Below are 23,592 nucleotides of genomic sequence, written 5' to 3'. Positions count from 1 at the left end.
TGGTGAGATAGACAAGCTTTCAATCTTACACAGAGCTCTTCTTCAGGTTTGAGAAACTTACTCAACTCTCCAATGGACATTGGTCCAATAAATTCACCCACCTTGTCTCTCTCATATCCTGGGACTGACCTGTCTACAACAATATTTCATATATTATGCATAGTACACATTCTATTATATAAACACAAAAGGTGAAATTTGCCATTGACTTCAACAGGGCCAGGATTTCACCCACATTTTCTACTGCACGCAGTTCAAAAGTTATGGACCCACTCTTGCAACCACTATTACTAGGTGTAGTAATTATCTGTGAGTAGTTCCAATGAATTCACTAGGACTACTCACCATAAGAAATACTTTTGCCCTGATTCAAAAAAGCACTTAAGCTGCTTTGTCTTCAATGGGACTTTAGCACATAGAGGCTTAAGTGATTCCTAAATTGTGGCTATACTTTCCCATAATAAGTGTACCCTATGTGGTTAGTTTATTCATGAACTGAAGCACACAAAAATTGTTCATAAAGGTTTTTATTTAATACAACTGCCAAATGTGCTAACCTTTTAAGATACAAGTTTTGAAACTGTTATCAAAGCGCCAACCAAGCAAACTGACAAGAGCAACTCAGGGGTCTGTAATGATAATAGAAGTTTACACAATCTAGATCAAGAGTCATTATTATAATGGGGAACATTTTCAAAATTAACAACAACAAAACAGACCATTTGCTCAAGGACCAAAACTGAAAATACTGACTGCACACTGACAATTTTTTTAAAAAGAAAAAAAAGTCAGAGACGTTAATGTAAAACAGAGTGAGGGTTTCTATCTATCTATCTCTGCAGCCCCTTACTAACGACCAAAAATCAGGCAAATTCTGCTCACACTACTCACTTGAAAGATTAGTATTCAGATAAGCAAGACAAACAGGATCTATCCCAAATATAGTACTTTAAAGTTAAATAAGAACGATTTTGATTGTATCATTCTTTTTAAAGCATGCAAGTGAACTTTTGTCCTTGTTCTTTAAGTTAACTAGTACAGCTTATCTATTCTCTTTAATAATGCAATTTAATTTACCTAAGGTTCATATTAAAAATTTATCTGACTGCAGCAGTTGGAGTCACCTAGACATTTTGTTGCAGTTAAACATTAGCTTTGGAGAACATCACAAATTCCCTACTGTGAGTCTAAGACCAGTTTCATACAGAAACACTCTGCGAGCTTCCAATTGACATTACATTTGAATGAGCCAGTAACTGTGCACTGAATAAAAATATCAGTTGATTATTAAAAGCACAGTGTCAGATTCCACAGCAATACAGAAATATATGTAAATACAGCTATAACATATAAAGTGACTTGTTTTTATATGTTATCAATTACAGTGTAATTCCAGTTATCCAAATTCCCTTTATTCAAAAAGCCTAGTTATCTGAATCCATAGTGTGTCCCCCATGTCAAATTGCAGCTCCAAATACCATTTCCCTTTATCCATATACCTGGTATCTAAAGCTTTCAGATGTCGCCCAGATCATTCATATAAATGGGAGTGCACTGTACTTAAACATCCAAATTATAGTCCATTCACTGTAAAACTTTAAATGTAAGAATACTGTTGAAGGATGTTTATTAAGCACTTTGTTTAACATCTTTTCTGAAGAGCAACAACTACCTCATAATTGTTATATGGCAGCTAACTGGGTTCAGTAATTATTTTATCCAATAAAATCCATGCAACTTTAATGAGTTGAATTTGCTTGCAATGTAGCTCTTCAGACTGCATATCTGATAAACAAAATCAATGTGCAATTTCTTTCAGCTTAACTCCTAAATGTATACATAAAAGGGAATATCAAAATTACTGATTCATTGAATGGGACTTCTGGGGCTTTCATGTCCTTGGGTGGATAACTGGTATTCTATCTGGAATTTAAAAACAACCCTCTGAAATCCTTAGTAAGTCAATGTTCTTAAGAATGTAGCTTTAGATTCTAAAACAGAACAATATCTATTTTTAAATCTGAAGCTGAAAATGCTATTTCTGTAGCTAGGAGTTGTAGATGTAATTGGAAGAACATTTTCATGAATTAATGAAGCACAAAAGTTGAAGCTCAAAAGATATTTTACCATAAATTTGCACACATCTCTCAACCCAAATTAGACTTTCTATTCCTCTATATATAACAATATAGATTTAGAAGCAGTGAATTGTGAACTTAGTAATGCATCCCCTTAGTAATATATCTAGGTAGTATAATAAAAAAATGTTAAATTTGAGTGCAGATTTTAATTTGACTTGTAGGTTGCTAGGAATTTATGCACTTTCCATCTGACTCCAATCCTGCCACAATGGGTATAGTAGTCCAATGTCATCTACCCATGAATGGAGAAACTGGGAAATCAGTGGGAAAAACATCAAGAAAAGTCAGACTAAACTATGACAGTGAAAAGCATCTACTGTATAAATAGAGCCAATGTCTGCAACAAGCATTCTGTGAACAGTTGCAAAATGTAACACCATTGAAATGCCATCATTTAATTAAACTCATCTTTCGTGTCCTGTTGTAGTCAAACATCAAGGATCCCAGGTCAAAGGCAGCTTGTCTCACACAAGTGTACTACTCATGAGTGAGCTGAGCTGGTTTTGGACTTTGGGGAAGAAGGGAATGCCATCCAATCAAATGAAATATAGAGCATACTCAGTTCCCTTGCCATGTAAAACACAGGGAGAAGTGGTTGGAGCAGGAAAAGGCTAGCAGAACAATACAGAGGCAGTTGAGAGAAAGTAATAAAGGGTGTTGGCCACTATGCTCTAGAGACTATTGTTACAATGCTGTACTAGTATCCAGAGGAAGTCCCATAACTATAAATACTTTCCTGGAAGGAGGTTAAGTTATAATACTGCCAGGACAACTGCAAGGACAGGAACAGAACACAGATTATAGAGACAGAAGACAACCAGCTAGTGAAACATTCTGAAGCAGTATGTATGACCCTAAACTATGCAACCTGATAATTCCTTCACCCTAAATCCAAAACAATGCAAAGTCCAACACGACAACTTGTATCTACAATCCAGCAGCATGTACCCATTGTGATCCATAGTCAGTTTTATTTTAAAAAGACACATTTGCATACACACTACTAGCATAAAACAGAATTTCTTACCTCAACTTTGCTGACAGCCAGTGTTGTCAATACCTGCAAATTATAGGAAAAATGCATTAGTATTGATTCAACAAACCAATAATGGAATTAATTGCCTTCTAAAATAACTGACATCAGTTGTGTGTTATGGCTTGAGGGGATGAACTGTAGAGAGAGCTTTCTTTCATTGAACATGGTGATGTAACTGTTTACCTCTCATCCTGATTAGAAAGTGAAAGGAATTTAAATTAAAAATAATTAATATTCCCCATTTAGAAGCAGCACAAAAATGAAATTAGGGAAGAGATTCTAGACCTTGACCATCTATGATATATGTTTCTAGACAGAATTGAAGATAAGTACATTAGGAACTCATTCTATTATTCAAAAGGTTTACCCCCCCCCTTTTTTTAAAAACATTAGTGGTCATACAAGGTGGCAGATTGTGCATGTAACAGGTTATACATAGGCTCCAGTAGTGCTAGATACTCTATACCTTTGTACAATATCCTCCTAGGGTCATCTCTAATGGAGAGACAGAAGGATTGACTTTTCAGGGCCATTCAAATCTTGGCCTCTCTGCTGCAACTGCCAAGTTCATGCCAATTATCATGGTAGATCACTAGGAACTGCACCGAGGCAACCGCCTCACTTCACCATAGGCCATTCAACAGCCATGCCACAGCAATGACATTTTGCCACTACTGATCAGTAACTTGACTACACTCAGAAGTCTAGAAGTAGAAAGATATTTCGCCCATTACTATAGCCTAGAATCAACCAGTCCTCTGGTTATTACGAGTTTATTGCTGAAGTATACACACTTCCATAAGTTTCAATCCACATATTAGACATAATTATTTACATTAAGGCTACTTGACACCATTCTAGACATGTAAAGAAGACAAAGTCGGCACACATATAATTTACTCCCATTTTAAGGCAACTTTACATAGCCAGAATGATGTAAAGTGGCCTTAACTTGAGAGTTAGACCCATTATATTTACATGCATCACATTTAAATTTGAATCATACTCTAGACATAAACTGCAAGATTTTTTTTTTGAGACCAGAGGGCCAAATTCTTTCCTCCTTTCTAAGCCTGGGCAGTGAAACGAAGTCAAATGGAATTGCACTGGCATGAGTGGAAGGAGAATTTAACACATTAAAATAAAACACAGTAGCCTGACATTGCACAGCTAATTAATATTAATAAATTAACAATCTCTGACTATTTTGCAATAATATGGATGAAAGATTTGTCAGATTCTGCAATGATTATAAAGAGTTGTTTGATATTGTTTGTAAAATATGTATTTTCTGAAGAAATTTTAAAAGAAAAAATCTCAAGGACTGGTTCTTGTTTATTGTTTTCAAGTGTCCTGAAGGAACTAATGCTATGATGAAAACAAACTGTTACGATGTGTTAATTAAGGAAAATAGTCTTCTGAATAATGTAATACCAGCACCTGACTATAACGCATGAAAATAATAAAAGTGTCTTTCTGTTTGGGTTAATAAATCCCTTTTTCTTTTTCAATGATGCCATTTTTGCTTGGCTTTTGGGACTGTAGTGTGTGTGCGGAAAGGGACCACTGAAGTCTGCAAGTATCCCTCTGCTTGTAGTAGGGTGTATGTGACCAGAAAAGATGGTTAAGTTTGACTTTGAAAGTGTGGGTGAGGATGAAGATTTCTGAGTGTGAAACAACTGTTCTAAGAAATAGCCATTCATGGCAGGAATACAGTCTCCCAGGCTGAATGCAACAACTCTCACAAATTAATTCTACTGCTCTGGAAGGTATCTATGATAACATAAGTAAAAATTAACTCATATATGAAGCACCAGGATCCATAATAATATACATGGCACTGCATATCGTATTACAGAAATTGAGTCGTTCCATTTAAATAATTCAACATTCTTCAAACTGATGTTTAATTAACAATCATAAATCACAGCTGCCATTAACATATTACAGATCTAACAAACATACAGGATACTAACCAGCTGATTACGGCTAAATTGAGAGTAACTATATTTATATGAAAAAAAAAATCTTTTGCAAAACCTTATCTTTCCTAATGAGATCAATTACCACTTTACCTTTCCCCCTTCCCTTCGCATTTTTGAGTTTGACTATCAGAATGTGAGCTCTCCAGGGCAGCAGGTACTTATTTCATATTTGCAAAGTGCAAGAGACTGAAGACAGAAGAGTGGGACTGTGGATGACTACTGAAAAACAGCATGCTTTTTGTAGGACACTCTCACTGTAATGGCTGGGGCTTAGGAAGCTAAATCAGGGGTGACTGCTGGGCTGGGGTCAAAGGCAGGAATCGCAACTGGTTACCAAGCTCAGCCGGGATAAAGGTACCAAGGTCAATCTTTAATGCTATCCTGAGCAGAGATGCTTTTGTGAATTGGGGTGTAAGGGAGAGGTGCAGTCCAAGCCCAGAGCCTCACAATTCTATTTTATTCGATACTGCAAATAAAATAGTTATCACTTTAGTCTTTGTTCACAATACAATTGGATAATGAGATATATAAAATAAAAGGTATCGCCCTTTTATAGCAGCTCCTTGAAAATCCCTGACACTGTGGGCCTGAATTCTTACTATATTTAAAAAATTCTTCCTTTAACTAAATTGTCAGTGTGAAGAAGTTCTTTTTTTTCTTAAACTGATTTTGTAACAACTGCTGACTTCTGAGAACTAGCCTCAGCTACTTTGGCACCTGATGAGCTAATTGGTATAGCTAGATGAAAAATGAGAATCACATTGTAGACATGTCTCTTATAGCTCCTTGATCTCACTGTTGAAGGCTAGTGTATTCCTTTGCAGATTGTCTCACTTGCAGTACTTTATTATCTCCTATGATTTTCATGAGGTATTAAATTCTTCTGCTCTGTCTTGCTGTGTCCCTGCTCTGTTATGTCTTATTTAAGGATGCAGTGACTTCATCAGGAGGATTCGCAGCTTGGGTGAGGGTTTCCTGTCCTAATCAAATGACGCTGCTTTTGGGATACAAAGCCAGATGCTCCTACATTAGTTTCTTAGGTAAGTTGTAACTAATTCATCTTTTTTGGTAGAAGCAATAAAAGGACTTGTTTACATGAGCTACAGCAGACCCTCCTTATAAAGTGGACATGTGCCACCCATAATAGTTAAATTCACTGTGTAATTTTCCATTCTAAATATCGGGAATACCACAAATACAGAGGGAAATGTAGATACAGTGGTGCAGGAGCAATCCATGTTTAATGCAGTTGAACTTCATGGGATTTTAACACTGAAGGAAAGATCATCTTTAGGTACATGAATGAGAATGTACAGGTAGAAATTTCTATTAGCCAGCACAGACTTGGAGTTATATTATTTACTGCAGCCAGCCAAATCATGACTACGTGATCCTGTATTTAAAACTAATATCATACTACAAACAAATAAAGGACAGAATTAAAGCTGCACATGCAACCTGAATCATGGCAGTTCTTTAACATCTGAGTGCTTCAACGTGAAGCTGGAATTTTCACTTAACGTCATTTTTTAACAAAAGTCTTTAAAATGCTCCTTTAAAAGAATAAAGGTAGAGAAAAAAACAAGACCAAAGCAAAACATACAGAGACATTTCATGTGCTAGGACTCAAACTCTTTGCTTGCCAGAAATTATTTAACCATTTGGCTGGACACCACTGGTCCATATTGCAGTGGTGTAATATTCCGATTTATGCCATTAAAAACAGCTGACCTTTCTGTGTACCTTAGGAAATCTTTATGAGATAAATTGTCTTCTGTAAATCCTTGGAACTGGGAAGGCAAAGCTCTTTAAGGTTCCTTAGACTAGAACTCCCTCCAGCACATCTTGGAAAATGTACAGTTCTCCCTGAGCTGTTTGCATCGTACTTGATTGATAGAGAATGAACCAAGGGCTCTGCCAACTTTGGGTCCACTTTTTAAAGAGTGCTTAAGTCCTCCCTAAATCATTTGAACCTTTAGCTAACACTTTTCATTACTTATCTAAGTTAGCCATGTATGTATACACAGCACAGCCTTCCTTAGGTGTGTTCTTCAGAAACTTACCAAACATCATTGTGCAAAATGTGCTGCAAACACATTTGGTAAGGGCTCAAATTCAATTCACGCCAAGCCAAAGGCCTTTTCAACTCAGTGTGTGGCTTCTTCCATGCCCAGTGATAACTTTCTAATTGCAGCAGTTTCAGATGTAAAACTTAAGAGGTTGCAAGAATATTTACAGTGGGGGTAGCATACTGTAAATTTAAGAAAACAATCTACTGTACTTCAGGCATTTTCAGGCTATTTTGGTTTATTAGTGAGAAAGGATTCTGAGAACTGGCAAACTCCACAGAAAAAAGGGAAAAAAACAATTTACAAAGACCAGAATTGACACTGACAATGTAATAGACAGGTTTGGTTGTTTTTTCCCCCTTGTCACTAATGCTGGCAAAGCAGCCTGAGAGCTTTACCCCTCAACGGAGAGATGAAAGATGTTCCAACCAATCAGTTTATTGGAATACAAGTTTTGGTGTATGTGAGCCATGCCTCACCATTTTGGGGTCTTTACAAAACAACAAACAAAAAATGTGAATGATGCTGTTCTCTATGACTGAACTTTGGTGGCAGCAGCCAGAGTGGAATATTCAAAATGATCTAGACAAACTGGAGAAATAGTCTGAAATGCAGTAAGGGCAAATGCAAAGTACTACGCTTAGGAAGGAATAACCAATTGCACAAATACAAAATGGGAAATGACAACATAGAAAGGAGTAATGCAGAAAAGGCTTTTGAGGTTATACAGGCTCACAAACTAGAAATGAGTTGACAAAATAATACTGTTGCAAAAAAAAAGTGAACATCATTCTGAGACGCATTAGCAGGAGTGTTGTAAGCAAGACACAAGAAGTAATTCTTCTGTTCTACACAGCACTGATAAGGCCTCAGCTGGAGTATTGTGTCCAGTTCTCAGCACCACACTTGGAGAAAGATGCAGAGAAACTGGAGAAGGTCCAGCAGGGAGCAACAAAAATTATTAAAGGTCTTGAAAACAAAGAAAATTGAAAAAAAATGGGTTTGGTTAGTGTGGAGAAGAGAAGACTGAGCGGGAGGGCGGGGGAGGACATGAGAACAGACTTTACATATGTAAAAGGTCATCATAAAGAGGAGGGCAAGCTGGTCAGAAGTGCAATACCTGACCACAACAGGGGGATTCTGTGCTCTTATTCAGACAAGGGCAGATTATGCCACTTTTACAATGATTTCTTACCTCATGAGTATTCCCACTGAAACAAGATCCAAAGAGAGCCAGCCCTGCAGCTACTTCAGCGTAGATTTTTGTAAGATATTAATTAAGGTTTGCATGGAGGAGGATACTGAGACAGAATTTTGACAGGGTATGTGAATGAGTGGCTATTTATCTAAAGAAAACAGAACTTTAAAAAATAATTTGGTTCATAGAGGTTTGAATATTTTAAAAAATGCTTTCTGAACCTGCTTTTTTTATCCTTAATTAACATCTGAAAGTTGCTGTGCTACAGGATTTGCTAACATATGAATTCGCTTGTGTGCCAAAACTGATATGTAAGACTCTCAAACTTTTCTTTCTCATTCAGTTGCCTAGAGCAGACCCTTGTCTGGTGCCTCTAGGTACAGAATATACCTCTGATACTGATTCACAGCCATTCATCCATGCTGTTGAATAAAATGTTCTGAGTTGTTGGAGCTATTTTGAAGACAGAATCTGATAAAACTGGTAGTATACTGAATATTACTTACATTTTCTCAGTTTCATTATAAAAGAAATTACCTGCATTATCTCCGCTTCACCGTTATTAACTATAATAGCAGGAGAGTACAAATTATGGTAGTGGGACTGAAAAAATCTGTTGACTTTCTACTGCAATAAAATGCCCGACAATATAGTCCATTGTTGACAAAATTATCAGAAAACAACCGACCAGCCAAAAACTGTATGATAATACTCATCTAGAGCATTATACTTATTTGAACTTAAATATGGTGCCTGGAATGTACTTAAATAATTCACATTAATTTAGGCTATGATTAAAAAGGAAATAATCTAAATTTGCTTTTTGGATGTGTTTAAACGCTTCCACAACATATACCTGTAAAAGTTGATCTGAGAAACCTTCTTACTGACTAACTGAATAATGGTTAATCACCGTACTCTGACTTTCTTACTACATTCTAAAGGTGACCCCTTGGCAATGGAGATAAAGTTAGGTTTCATCCACCTCTCACTAGAACAGGAAAAGCAGTCACAGACCTCATCCTTATCTGGTCCAAACAAGGGCTGAGTTTCAGGAATGTTCACTCACGTAGTTTGGTCACCTAAGCCATGTTTGTACTAGTGTATTGATTAATGACAGAGCTAGATTGGTCATCAATCATTGCACCTACTTAACAAGAGATTCACTTTTATTTCCCCTCAACTGAGTCATAGCTCAAAACTTTAATGTTCTAAAATGGATTTCAAAAGCTAAAGACTTGGATCTGCCCCCCCACCTCACTCCCAACATTAACCAGTATTACAACTATAGATTATAAATTTCATGGTACTTTTGTTGTTTTTAATTTGTCAAATTAAGCAAATAAAAGAATATTTTGGCCAATAAGATTTATTAAGCTTTGATGAAGAATTCTTAAACTCCGAATCTTTAATTTTTTAAAAAAGAACAATGGTCACAATTGGCCTAACCTCAGAATTAATGCTAGTTGTGAAAACTTTTCAAGAGATCTTTTTATAGCAAAAATCCCCCTGCTCAAAGCAAAAGAAATAGGGCATGTTTATACTTTGCAGAAAGAGAATTTTTAGCGTATACCAACAAACGAGCATATCTGAAAATTCCAGACCATCACATCCTTTAAAATAAATTCCAGTTTAAAAAAAGCCAAACTTGCCTATGTAAATTAAGCCAGTCAGCAAAAGGAACAAGCAAAGATTCATTAACACACCTGACCAACTTTGTATTTGCATGAGATGGCCTAGGAAATTATCCAGCATGAGGATATCATCAAGAACATCTCTCTGTAGCTGAACTACCCCACTTTGACAGATGTGTAGGAAGTCAGAAGTCACAGACTTTAAACCACTGATCATTGCTTGTAGTAAACTAACTATAAAACTGGCACCTAAGTGTTCATTAAAGGCTGACATTTCATATATATTTTAAAAATCGTGAATTTTGACTAAGTGGAAAACAGGTGAAATAAAGAGTTGTAAACTTCACAGACACTAGAGCTGGAGGTGTAGTTTCCAGCTTGGGCAAATGTATACACACTAACTTTGATCTGTTAGTCTGCTAAAAATAGAAGTATAGCCACAGTGTTGCAGACAGCAGGATGGCCTAGCTGCTGAATATGTATCTAGAGTCTTGGACAGGATAGTACTTGTTTTGGCTAATCCATCCCACTGCCAGCATGCCACAGCTACACTACTATTTTTAGCACACTAGGTTGATCAAAGCTAATGCATGTACATCTACGCAAAATGTAAATCACATCCTGAGCTCCAGAATAGACTTATAGACTCAAGGTTAGAAGGGACCATTATGATCATCTAGTCTGACCTCCTGCATAACGCAGGCCACAGAATCTCACCCACCCACTCCTGTAACAAACCCCTAACCTATATCTTAGACATAAGTTAGAGAGAAGACTGTTGATAGAGGCTGCCACTGGAGGTGCTGTCTTTCAGATGAGACAAAATCAATGTTCTGATTATCTGAGGTCATTGCATATCCCAGTAGCACTTTCACAGGATCAGGAACGTTATCTGATTTTAAATCTGTTACAGTGCATTCTTTTAATTGCCAAATTTAGTTTATGGAAACTGAATATGGAAATTGAATTCTTTGTTCCACATTGTGTACTGAGGAAATCATGAAATTGGCTTTAAAAACAATTTCAAATTATTTTTCTTCTGGCGGTTGACTTTTTGGGGTTCAGATTTTCAAGTTGTCTCAACAAACATGAGAATTTATAAAATTGCTGTGATGAAGCAGAGTATCTGCCAGACAGCACAGCAGGGTTTAAAGGGAATCTTTGGGCCCAGCTTGCCCTGCCCTATGATACCTGCAGCCAATGTCAGGCCTGGAGGGGGAGAAAAGTGGGGAGCCTGGCTTAGTTCAGGGCTGACTGGTGAAGGGGCTGGAGCTAGCCACATCACTAACTGAAAGGAAGACTCACTATCCTGCCTGCCATGGCAGCCACCTAGGAGAAAGCATTGTCTCCCCAGCCATGGGGAACTCTGGAGGAGACCTAGGAGCCTCTAGCACTGGAGGCAACTGAGTGGGCGAAGTTCAGGGACATTGTGGGGCTCAGCTTCACCAACTTGTGACTGCCCTGGCTGAAGGAGCCTGGGACCATGACTAAGAGTCACTCAAGACTGATACAGAAGGCTGCCCAACTAATTGGACTAGAGGGGATATGCCCCAAACTGAACAGACACTGGTAGGAAGCAGCCCATGACAGCAGGTTTAAACTCCCTGCTGGGAGAGTTGCCGCCACTCAGGGATTGACAAACACAGGACCCTGGGCTGGGCCCCAACCTTAAAGACTGAGGCCATGCAACCAAGCAAGGGGTCGGAAGCCATGCACTCTAATTACTAGGCTGTCCAGCCCCACCTGTTAAAATTGCCATTTTAATGAAACCTGAGATCCTGATCATCTGACTCTAGGAGCCAGGGATTTAAGTAAAACATTAAATATCACTAGATTTTCAATAATATCACAAGAGTTGGCAATTCTGAGTGTGTCTCTTGGGCACATTACAAATCTTGTGGCCATAAAAACATTACAAACTTCCTGCAGAAAAAGTTTGAAGAGTACTGGCAAAATCATCCCATAAAATAAACGATTTGGGAAATACAGGAACTCACTTCAAATCTGCCTTTACCCCCTCCTGACTCCACTGATGTAGACACTACTAAGTGGTCTTTAGAGAGATTACAACAAACATCAAAACACTTAAAAAATAAGAACTGAGAAACCAGTTCTTTGGGCTTCCTTCTTTGGGCAGGAGGGAAGAAAGAGGAAATTGAGTCTCTGATCCCTCCCTAAGTTTGGCCACTTCACTCTTTCTACTTTCTGCATACTCTCTAAATCACTGTGGAATCATTGGGAATCAAGATGCTGCAATATGAATGTAAAATTACTTCAGTGGAGGAATGATAGTCAGTCATATCACAGGCAGGCATTCTCCAGGGTTGCAGACCTCTCCCAGCATAGCCTTGGTAGAGACCATAAAACTCATTTGAACCCAGGCCATCTGTCTGTTATTAAAGTAGGACCTAGAATCCTCAATCAAAACTGTGATTCCACAGCTAGAGAATGTATACAGATGTAGACGTGGTCCTTTGTCCCAAGTACATTTTGTATAGACCTAAACTTGGAATCAGTAATGGCCATCAACTGTTTGCCTGAGCACTCTTCCCAAGACACCCAGTTTGGTTGAGACAGTTTTGAAAACACACCCTAAATAACTGGAACCCCAGAACTCTTGGCAGTGCATCTCTCAGACCCAGTAGGCTTCCTCTCTCAGCTGCAGAAAGCCAGCTCCATCTCAATTCTGGGCAAAGCACCACTCCAGAAAGGCAGCTGGCAACAGGCTACTGAACAGTTGAAAGAGGCCTGTGATGACATAAACGAAGAGAAAATGTCAGGCTTGTCCGTGTGAAACTAAGGGAGAACTGTGGGAGCCCATGTATGTGGGGGTGGGGAAACAGGAGAGTCAGCAATGCTCCTTCAAATAAGTCTTGGGGGCCACTCGAGAATTTTATATGCATTCTGGTGGAATTTATACTGCTTTGCTCTGCTTTCCCTCTCAGCCTCCTGGGAAGATAATAATCTAAAATTCACCAGAATATACACACAGGTTTCTGGTGGCATCCAGGCCCCAGGGTTATTCAGAAAATCAACCCTGGCAATACCTATCACATGCTGGCAACTCTTCAGGTGTACGGACCACTCTGGTGAGAAAGCGCTATAGTATAGGGAAATAACTATGAAACAACTCCTTTACATTCCTACCTCGTAGCAGTACAGAAGCTTTGGGTAGCACTATCCATTTTGAACTGGAGCAATAAACTCAAATTGTTTGGAATGTCCACATTATGCCAGAATAACATAAAAATAGATGTTGAATCCAACTAGTAGATAGATTTAGATCCAGCATCCTGCTATAGCTGCCATAATTGCATAGCTAGCTCATTATATACAGTCAGTCCCTTGAGCTTACAATGTCCCAGTTAAGCAACAGTAATAGAAAGCAGCTGTATGAGGACATTAGGTCAGCAGAATCATTAGCCCCTAAAATTGCATCAGTATCACTCCTTTTTGACAGCAAGGTTTTCACACATCATCAGGCTCCTAAATGGGAGGTCAAATATGATGCTGAACTTGGCCCAGTAACTCCATTAACAATGAACTGTGGCTCAGAGCTCCAAGGAAGTCCACACCTCTGGAAATTTTCAGTAGTTTAATGAATTTCAATATCATCCTCTTGCCCTCACCTCTCTGGGTACTGTGGAAACCAGGTTGCTAGTAAAGCTGATTAGCAAAAAGTCAGTGCATAAGGGAATGCCTTTTAATTGTTTTGAAAATTATCTTTCAATTCTTTCCTTGAGGTTTGTGCCACCAATCTGGAGGGATATGGAATCAAACAGTGCAGTCCCCACTTAGAAAGCATATTTATTTAGAAGGTGTTTTGGCAGTGATAATTCAGAGCCTCATGAGCCAAGGAAGGTAGGTAGGTCCTGAGAACAACGGCAGTCAAGTCAGCAGTCGCCATGCATATTTATTTTTGATAAAGCCTGACAAATTCCTCAGAGTCCAAAAGTGGGGTGTTTTTTTTAAGTGAATGCCCCATCTTTACTAAAAGCATTGGTTAGGCCACTTCTGAGTTAACCATTTAAAGTAAATGCCCTATTTGCAAGAGGCTTGTCTGTTTTATGGACTGTGCAAAGGAACAACAGCAGCAGCAGCATGTATTGGGTCAGATTTTCAGCTGGTGTAAATTAGCATAGCTGCACTGAAACCAATGGAGCTGCACTGATACCCCAGATCAAGATCTGTGGGTATACACCAGAATTTCCAGCGGGACTACTAACCTTGTATGTGATTTAAGCATTTGCACTTGAAATTTGTAAGGTATAGGAATGAAGACAAAGATCTTTGTCACTGCCTAGATGTGTTCTGATTAAATATGAAGCCTGAAAACCTATTCATGGTTTTCCTAAAGGCTACATGCTCCATTCCACCTTCTACTGGGGTGAGTAGGGTGACCAGATAGCAAGTGTGAAAAACTGGGACACATTTTTTCAGGGGTGGTGGGGGTGTTGGGTGTTATACAGTTGCATATATAAGACAAAGCCCCTAATATTGGGATGGTCCTGATAATATTGGGACGTCTAGTCACCATAGGGATGAGCAAAAATGTCTTTTTTACAATACTTGCCAAACATTTTTACTGTACTTAGTCAAGGCAAAGACCTCTCCTTTATCCTCCTGATGAATTTCAGTCAGCATAGCAACAACCTTTCTGTCACTGTCACAAACTAAATAAGTTTGACTATATGCTGATGTTCTTTAAATTGTTTCCACTAGCAATAGTTCTGGCTGGTTTGTTTTTGGGGAAAATTAATGATGATACACCAAGGTCATTGTACGTCTGCTGTTCAGAACAGATGTTAACATATTATTGCCATATGCAAGTGTTGTGCTAGACTAAAGCTACTTGAGGTTGTCATTGTGCAAACTGATGCAAAAAAGGGCAGTCTAAGAAATTGTCTGAATCTTGTAATGCTTGAAGGAACAATAAAAATTAAAAATAAATAAAAAACCCTAAAATATTCCACAAGCCATTACCCTGTTATGTAAGAAAACTAGCCTTTAAAAAGTAAAAAATGAAATGAGATATATCCTCCTACTTCTCAACAGTCATCACTCTTTACTGTACTGCTATCAATAATGATGAAACTAGAGGTAGCAGTAACAAAGGTATTAAAAACAGAACTTTCACTTTTTTGGACACTAATAGACAATAACATAAAGATGATGTTAAAAGGTCTTAGTCCTAAAAGAGCTAGGAAATTCAGAGTTGTAAGGCCTTAGGGCTTGTCTACACAGTTTTTTAAATCCAGTTTGAAAATGCTTGTGTACACATGACACAACCCATCACTGCACACTAACTCTGCATTTATCAGGAACTTTGGAGTCCTCTTGCAAAGTGGACTAGGTTTGCTTCAAACTGAATTACTTTAGTCTTTTGTTCATGTACATGCAATTGCGTCACACCACGTCTTGCATATTTCCAACAGCTTTCTGACAATGTTTTGCAGATCAGTCATTACTGACCTCTCTGTCTACTTGTCTGCCCTCCTTGCCCTGGTGTCAGATTTCCAGGATGACCTTTCCCCCTTTTAAAACATTGCCCAGAGACAGATTTTGCTCATTTGCTTCTGGATCCCAGCATATCATTATTCTGATGATAGAACTACAATAGCACTACAGAAGCTCCACAACATGCCTGCTCAGGTACTTGGAGCCATGCTGAGCTCTCGCGTTTTATTGCCAACTGGAGAGAAGCATTGGTTCATGAAGTTCCTGTGGCCAGCCACAGGAATAAGGTGTGGGTGGATACTGCAAAGCAGATCTGTAACAAGGATGTTGACCAGCTTCTTCAAAACTGGCATTTATTTTAAAGGATGTGACAGTTTGGAATTTTCAGATATGCAATTTTGTCCATTTGTCAGTATTACACTGAGGGGAAGTAAAAGGAAAACTTAGGATGAGCTGATTGCAGAACTCATTGCAAAGTCACAGAGGCAAACCAGGCTGGCTGAGCAATGGGAGCTGAGTGGTGCAGGACCCAGACAGAGAAGAAAATGTAGCTCTCCCAAGAGACTGTGGCAGTGGCCAAGGAAAGCATCTCAGTGATCAGGGAAAGCATGGCCGTGGCCAAGAACAGCATCACTGTGGCGAAGGGCAGTATGGAGAAAGAGAGCTGCAGAGGCAAGTCATGGACTCTATACTGAGCTAAAATGCCCTCCTGCAAAACATGCTTTTGCTAAGACAATAGACCATGCATTCCTCAAATTTGGGATTCAGCCATGTCCTTCAGCTCCTAGACAGGGCTTGCTATTTGTACCAGCAAGCAAATCCTAAACTCTGCATGCCTGCAGCAGTATTCCCAGTGGCTCCCATTCACGTCTCAGATCCAATCTGAGCACTGAGAACACTTGCACCTAGGAGCCCTGCAACGCTTCTAAGAATTCTGAGCTGAGGCACTCAACCACAGAACCCATGTGGACAAGAAGAGCCAGAGGCAAGGAACCGACACACCTTTATGCACCTGCCCCTAAAACTGTTGTATTTGAAATGTTCTTACTGTTGCACTTTGAGCTTTGTCTGCACTGTTGCGGTAATTAAAGGGCCAGGGATAGCTGATTATTTAAGAAGATTGGATAGTTCAATGTATTTCCAAATACGGAGATATTATTTTTTCCATTGGTTTTATAATAACCTTATTATTGTTTTTTATTATTTTCATAATAAAACTATTTACAACACATCCATTATGAGTCATCAGTGCATGTAACACAAAAAATCCTTTACATACAGGGTTTTATAAAAGCACATAGGGAATGCTAAATTTCACCCACCCACACAGAGTGCTTGCAATGTTTGTAGCCCAACATCGACTCCCTCCTCCCACATGGACTAACGTGTTCAGGAATGTGATTCAAATGCAAACACTAGGCATCCCTGACAGAATTCCCACAGGTGTTAGTGTTCTCTCTGGGACACCTTGCTGGCTACTTGAATCTTCGAGTAATTGTCCACATGCCAGCTTCCCATCTGCCAGTAATCATTCCCCGCTGCCATCACAAATGCTATGTAAACCACAATAATGATTGGGACTTCTTTTTTTTTTTTTTGCTGCTTCCAACCTATTCCATAAACAGTACCATCTGGTTTTCAAACAGTCAAATGCACACTCCACTACCATTCTGCAACTACTCAGATGATAGCTGAAATGTCCTTCTGTCCAACTGGACTGTGCATGGTTGCATTAGCCAAGGCATAAGGGGTAACCCAGGTCTCCCACATCATTAATGTCCACAGTGCTCCTGGGGGAAAAACAGTCCTTTCTCCATTAATTAAAATAATACTGAGCTCTAAAAGATCCTAGTATTGTGGCCCGTCCCAGACCACCATGCCAGGGTGGTCCACCATCCACTTGGAGCACCATGGAGAAACAGCCCTTTCTGTTTATAAATTCCGCACTCTCGGAAGGAAGAAAGAGCAAATGACAGGCACAAGGGTTCCATCAATTGTCCCAGTACAGCTGGCTACCCCTTGTGTGCAAAACCATCAATAATCTCCAGACCAGTCCCCATTTTCAAGACCCAGTTAGATAGCACCTTCTCAATGGCATAGCAGACCAGCAGGAAAATGACCCCAACAGGTGATTTCCCCATGCCAAATTGGTTGGCTACAGTCCAGTGACATTCTGGAGTAGCCAGCTTCCAGATGGCAATGGCAACTTGTTTATCCATGGGTATGGGGCATCACATGTTGGTGTGATATCTCTGAAACTCTGGGGTCAGTTCTTCACAGATCTCAGAAAGGTAACCTTCCCCATCCTGAAGTTCTCTTGCCACTGATAGTTGTTGCAGGGTTTGCAGAACGATCCTCTACCAACATTCCTCGCTGGTTTCCTGGACCAGAAAGGGCACTGAATGTTGTGTAGGTGCATTCAGAAGTGATCCTCTTATTCCAAAAGCTTAACATCTCCCACCTCATCCTGCTGCCACTGCTGCAGAGAATCCCGCTACTGCTGCCATACAATATTTTCCTGGCCCTACATCATCTGCTCGTGTGACAGGCAAATTTGCAGAATTTGTAAAGCTCTGAGTGCTGTAATAGAGCTCAAACAGCCTGTGCATATTTTCATTTTTCGCTATAGGGGTGCAGAATATTGTTTGATCCATGCTAGCTGACAGCAATTTGAAAATGGCACTAGCTAGCTCAGCAAGGAAGTATGGGTTGGAGACAGTGGAAACATGGGATTTTTAAAAAAAAATTGAACACACCTGGCTGCCCACAATTCACAGTGAAAACAATTGCAGGATGTACATGGCTCAGCAGCAAAGCATAGGACCACTGGATACCCCCAGAGAATGTTTTGCCCTAAGTTCACAGCAAACAGCCAGCATGTGTTCACATGATGCAAACTGAAAATGGAACAGACATTCCATGTGCACACTATTGATGCAACTCATGTACTATAAATTAACTGACACATCAAAAAGTTTTGAATTTACCCTGCCATAGACACACCCTTAGTGCAATTGAGAATCAGGCCTCTTTTTATCTCCTTCTAGGTATATAAAGATCTTATAGTAGATGCAATGTTAAAACCCCTTTATTCTGCCAGAGGGCTGTAAAAGAACTTTAGTGTAAGTTAGAAATCAGGCCAAATATTCTTACCTTTTTCTGAGCTTTGCTGTCCTATCCTGAATATTGTTGCACATACAAAATAGAACAGCAAGATCACTTTGTGCCATCAGACTCCTACCTAAAAGCATTTCAAAATCCTTAGCTCTGAATTTCTCGTCATTAGTGGGTTTATACCTGACTCTCAGTTGTACGTATAATACCCTTGGGCTTTATTTTCTGAGAACTGTGACAGTCAGTGGGCTTGAAATTTGAGATCCTAAAGGCTCCCTCAGAGCAGTTTAATTCTCAGTGCCAATGTGTGAGCTTAGAGTATCCTTTGCAAACCTTGAAACTCTGCAGCATGTTCTGCCACTTCAAAAATATCCCACTGACCATTATCCACAGATCACTGACACCACTGAGTTATTATAGTCTTTCAAATGATGCATATTAAAAGAGCTTTAATCCTTAGAGTGATAGACCATAATGGATGTTTATCATTTCCTATGACAATAAAAATAATACACTGAGTTATGCACATTCCTGTAAATATATGCACATTACTGAGAAGCCTTACAAAAACCACTCATTCGCTATGTCTAAGAGCCACTTTTCAAACCGTGATACCATTCTCAGCCAAATTAAAGATGATATTCTATAAATTTCAGAATATAAATCTAAGCAATGTAGATGTTCCAGGCACATAAAAGCATTTGATTCTGGTAATTCTGATGAGGCAATGTCTACACTGCAATCAAAGCTGTGATTTGCAGCTCGGGTAGGCATACCCGTGCTAGCTTTAATTTATCTATCTCACTAAAAATAGCAGTGAAGATGCAGCAGCACAGGCTTCAGTGTGTACAAACAATCGCTGCCTTTTTTGTCACTGTTTGTACAGCACAATGGTCATGCCTGGGGCTTCTAAGTAAATTAGAGCTATCCTGCAGTGCCCTAACATGCACCAAATTTGGGCAGCTGAATTCCCAGGAAAATATTATCCATTCAATTTTTTTTAAATTAGGCTATCAAACTATATAAAGGGGAACTTTTTATAACCCCTACTGACATACGGAGCTCCATTTTCCAATGCAACACTGAAGTCTGCATTTTGTGTGCCTATCTGTTGTGCACCTCGCATTTTAAATGGTGGATTAAAAGGTATGGCTGCACATGCTAATTCAGAGGCTTGTTTGATTCTGGATGAAAATTTGACATGAGAGTTCCATCCTGGAAACTCTTTGGCACAAAAGATAGTGAAGAAAAATAAATTAGAGTTGGGGTAATTACTGGTTATATTCTGCATATCTAAAATCCTAAAACCGAATTGCCTCCTATTCCAAATGTTTCTCTTATTCATTTGTCTGTGAAATAGCTGCCATGTTTCACCCTTAGGTGACTTCACTTCACTGGTAGCTTACATATTTTGTATATACATATTTGCCTAGAGAGAGTACCAATAGTATCCACTGTAAATAAGATTGAGCTCCAACTTCTATTCTATATCACACTTGCAATGCTTCTAAATATTTAAATACCATTTGGATTGAAATTGTCTATGGATTTACCTAATTATCTCAAACAAAATTTTGGGGGATATTTTAATAAATTTTGAGACCCATTTTTGAGTGGAGAGTGGATCCACATTCCTCCAATCAGAAATGTTACACTGAATACTCGAAAAACAGTGAAGCTGGAGGGCCTTATTCCCCACTACCTCGAAACGTGTACAACTGTGTAAAATAATTGTAAAGTTGGTGTAAAATGCTACAGTTCTGACATAGCAGCAATTTACATCCGGACATTTCAAACTGAATTCTTTCACAGGTTTCAGTGAGAATTTAAGAACGAGAGAAATCTGATGAAAACCTATTTAGTGTTTTCAAGTTATGAACGTACAATGATTACCATTTTTGGTTTACTTTTTTACCATTTGCCTTATTAACACTACTTGTAGAGGAAATACTAGGAACATGATGGTAATGCTACTTATTAGAAAACAGTAATTCTAAATATTGAATGGCAGTCACTTTAAAGATAATGTGTTTCAACAATTTTCACTCTCTCTCTAAACTGATTTCTAGAATGTATTTCTTAAATATGCCCTACTGTCTTAAATCTGTAAGCTGAGTATATGTGGTTCAATGAATTTAAAAGGTCAGTTAAGGCTGACTATGCTAGAACTACTGAGTCAGGAAACCTACAACATTAATAGGCTGGAGGAAAAGCAACTGGGCGAGGTTTATGACCTCTCTGAGCTAAATAGCTCCAGATTTTTTCTTCTTTCTTTTTCTCTTTTTGTCCATTTTTAAAATTAGTAAAAATAAATGCAAAAAGTCACACTTATACAGTATGAAAGTTGAAAAATCCAGAACTTAAAATGCAGGACATTCTCATTCCCAAAGACAATGTTACTCCTACATCATTAACATTAACTGCTATTTATAGTACATACTGTTAGATTTCCTTGTTAATGGTAATGTTTAATTTAATTTATATATTTATCATCTCTATTTTTTTTTTTACAGTGCACCGTATTAAGAGGTGCAATGTGGCTGATTCAAAGAGGTACTGTAGGAATAAACTATCTTTTGGACTTCTTTGAATCTACATGTTTATTTTCAATTGTAACTCTACTGAAGTCAATGGAGTTCTACTGGTGTAAAGTGAATTCAGAACTAGGACTCTCTTTTTGGCTGTCTGCATCAGATTCTACAGTGCAAAAATAACCAATGCACTGTGAACAAACATTTAAAATATTTAAATTATACTTTTAAAAATCACAGCTGAGCTCTTTGAAAATTTCTCTCTCTCAAAGAGACCTCTTGAGCTCATCTCATCTTAACTTTATCCTTTTCAGGACTACCTGAAGTTCAGCTTCCTCAAGGTATCTTAATTCTACAGACTATTTAAACAGCCTGACTACAGCCTCCAACTTTTACCTCTCATCTAATATTAAAGCAAAGCCTTTCTTGAAAACACCTGCCAACTCTGGAAAGAGCAGAGTGCTCAGCTGCTTCCAGGTCTTTCGTTCTGAGAAAATGAAGGGTCATGGGACAACAATTATAGAAATAAAGCACCTTTTTTCTTGACAAACAAAACAAAACAAAAATATCTTGAAGAAATTGGAGCATCCTGGGGAACTAGTATATAATTTTTTTAAAGTTCCAAATGGTTTCCTTGTTTAACTAGGCTGGCTGAGCCATCCGTTAGGGATCAACCTCACAGCTGCTGCAGGGCCTAGCTTAGCAAAAATAGAAACCTACTAAGTAAGAGAAACTTATCTTTCCCAACAGGCTGTACAAGCGCTAGGAGAGCTTGGACAAAATCCATTAATCCTGGACCTTTGTCTCCCACTGAAGGGATAAAAACTCTGCATAAATACTGAAGAATAACACCTTACTTTCCCCTCCCGAAAGACTGTGAATCCATACTGCTAAACAAAGCAGACAAAAGGGAATCATTTAACCTCTTCCAAAATCCCACAAAGTCACAAAAATAAGTTGTCTGGCCAGCTAAAAATGTAAATAAATTTAAAAGTATAAGCTGTGCAGATGCAGAGGTAAGCTAAATCAGAATCCTTCACTCTAACTGGGAAGCATAGTGGCCTAGCAGATTCAGGAGAATGGATTACATTCCCAACTCTGTCATTGGCCTTCTGGGTAACCTCGAGGATGGGACCTCACTATCACCTTGTGCCTCAGTGTTCCCATCTGTAAAATGGGGATTATGGTACTGACCTCTTTTGTAGGGTGCTTTGAGATCTAAGGAAAAAAAGCTCTATATAAGAGCCTGACTTTTTTTTTTTTAATTATTTCCTCATTTAGGCCTCAGTCCTGTAGTGGACTATGTGTGGAGAGACATGCCGCATCACAGCCCCATTAAACTACACAAAACTAGTGTTATATATTTCAATGGGCTTTGGATTATGCCCTGAGTATCCATTTAGGCAGAAGGGGCATTTGGACTCATTCCAAGTTGCTAAGCCAGCCAGAGTTGCCAACTTTCTGATTGCAGAAAAAAAGAACACCATTGCCCCACCCCTTCCCTGAAGCCCATCCTCGCTCCCTCCATCACTCGCTCTCCCATACCCTTGTTCACTCGCTGATTTTCACCAGGCTGGGGCAAGGGTGCAGGGTGTGGGAGGGGGCTCATGGCTTGGACAGAGGGGTTCGGAATGTGGGAGAAGGCTTCGGGCGGGGCAAGGAGTTGGAGTGCAGGAAGGGGTCAGGGTGGGCTCTGAGGTGGGGCCAGAAACGAGGAGTTCAGGGTGTGGGAGGGGGCTCCAGGCTGAGGTAGGGGGTGGGGTTCAGTGGGTGAGGGCTCTGGGGTGGGGCTGGGGATGATCTGGAGGATGGTTTGGACTGCACCCTCAGCAAGTTTGCAGATGATACTAAACTGGGAGGAGTGGTAGATACACCAGAGGGTAGGGATAGGATACAGAGGGACCTAGACAAATTAGAGGATTGGGCCAAAAGAAACCTGATGAGGTTCAACAAGGACAAGTGCAGAGTCCTGCACTTAGGATGGAAGAATTTCATGTACTGCTACAGACTAGGGAGCGAGTGGCTAGGCAGCAGTTCTGCAGAAAAGGACCTAGGGGTTACAGTGGACGAGAAGTTGGATATGACCTGGATATGAGAAGTTGGATAACAGTGTACCCTTGTTGCCAAGAAGGCTAAAGGCATTTTGGGCTGTATAAGTAGGAGCACTGCCAGCAGATCAAGGGACATGATCATTCCCCTCTATTCGGCATTGGTGAGACCTCATCTGGAGTACTGTGTCCAGTTTTGGGCCCCACACTACAAGTAGTATGTGAAAAATTGGAAAAAGGCCAGAGGAGGGCAACAAAAATGATTAGGGGGCTGGAGGACATGATTTATGAGGAGAGCCTGAGGGAACTAGGATTAGGGGAAGTTAGGAAACTGTGTGCATTGCCCTCACCTGCAGGCGCCACCCCCGCAGCTCCCATT

The 23,592-nt window shown here is 39.4% G+C and overlaps 1 protein-coding gene across 9 annotated transcripts in view; it reads right to left on the bottom strand.

The window, feature by feature from the left end:
• Positions 1–23,592, bottom strand: part of RBFOX1 (RNA binding fox-1 homolog 1) — a 2,538,143-nt gene that overhangs the window by 1,794,104 nt on the left and 720,447 nt on the right. For all 9 annotated transcript variants that reach the window (XM_030577473.1, XM_030577470.1, XM_030577474.1 and 6 more), the window contains exon 3: positions 3,169–3,201. In XM_030577473.1, coding sequence (XP_030433333.1) covers positions 3,169–3,201 — 33 coding nt within the window. The remainder of the gene's footprint in view (positions 1–3,168; positions 3,202–23,592) is intronic.

This window comes from Gopherus evgoodei, chromosome 10, assembly GCF_007399415.2.
Source record: "Gopherus evgoodei ecotype Sinaloan lineage chromosome 10, rGopEvg1_v1.p, whole genome shotgun sequence".
NCBI lineage: Eukaryota > Metazoa > Chordata > Testudines > Testudinidae > Gopherus > Gopherus evgoodei.
Note: the sequence above shows the minus strand (reverse complement) of the source record. Positions and strands in the feature narration are given on the sequence as shown.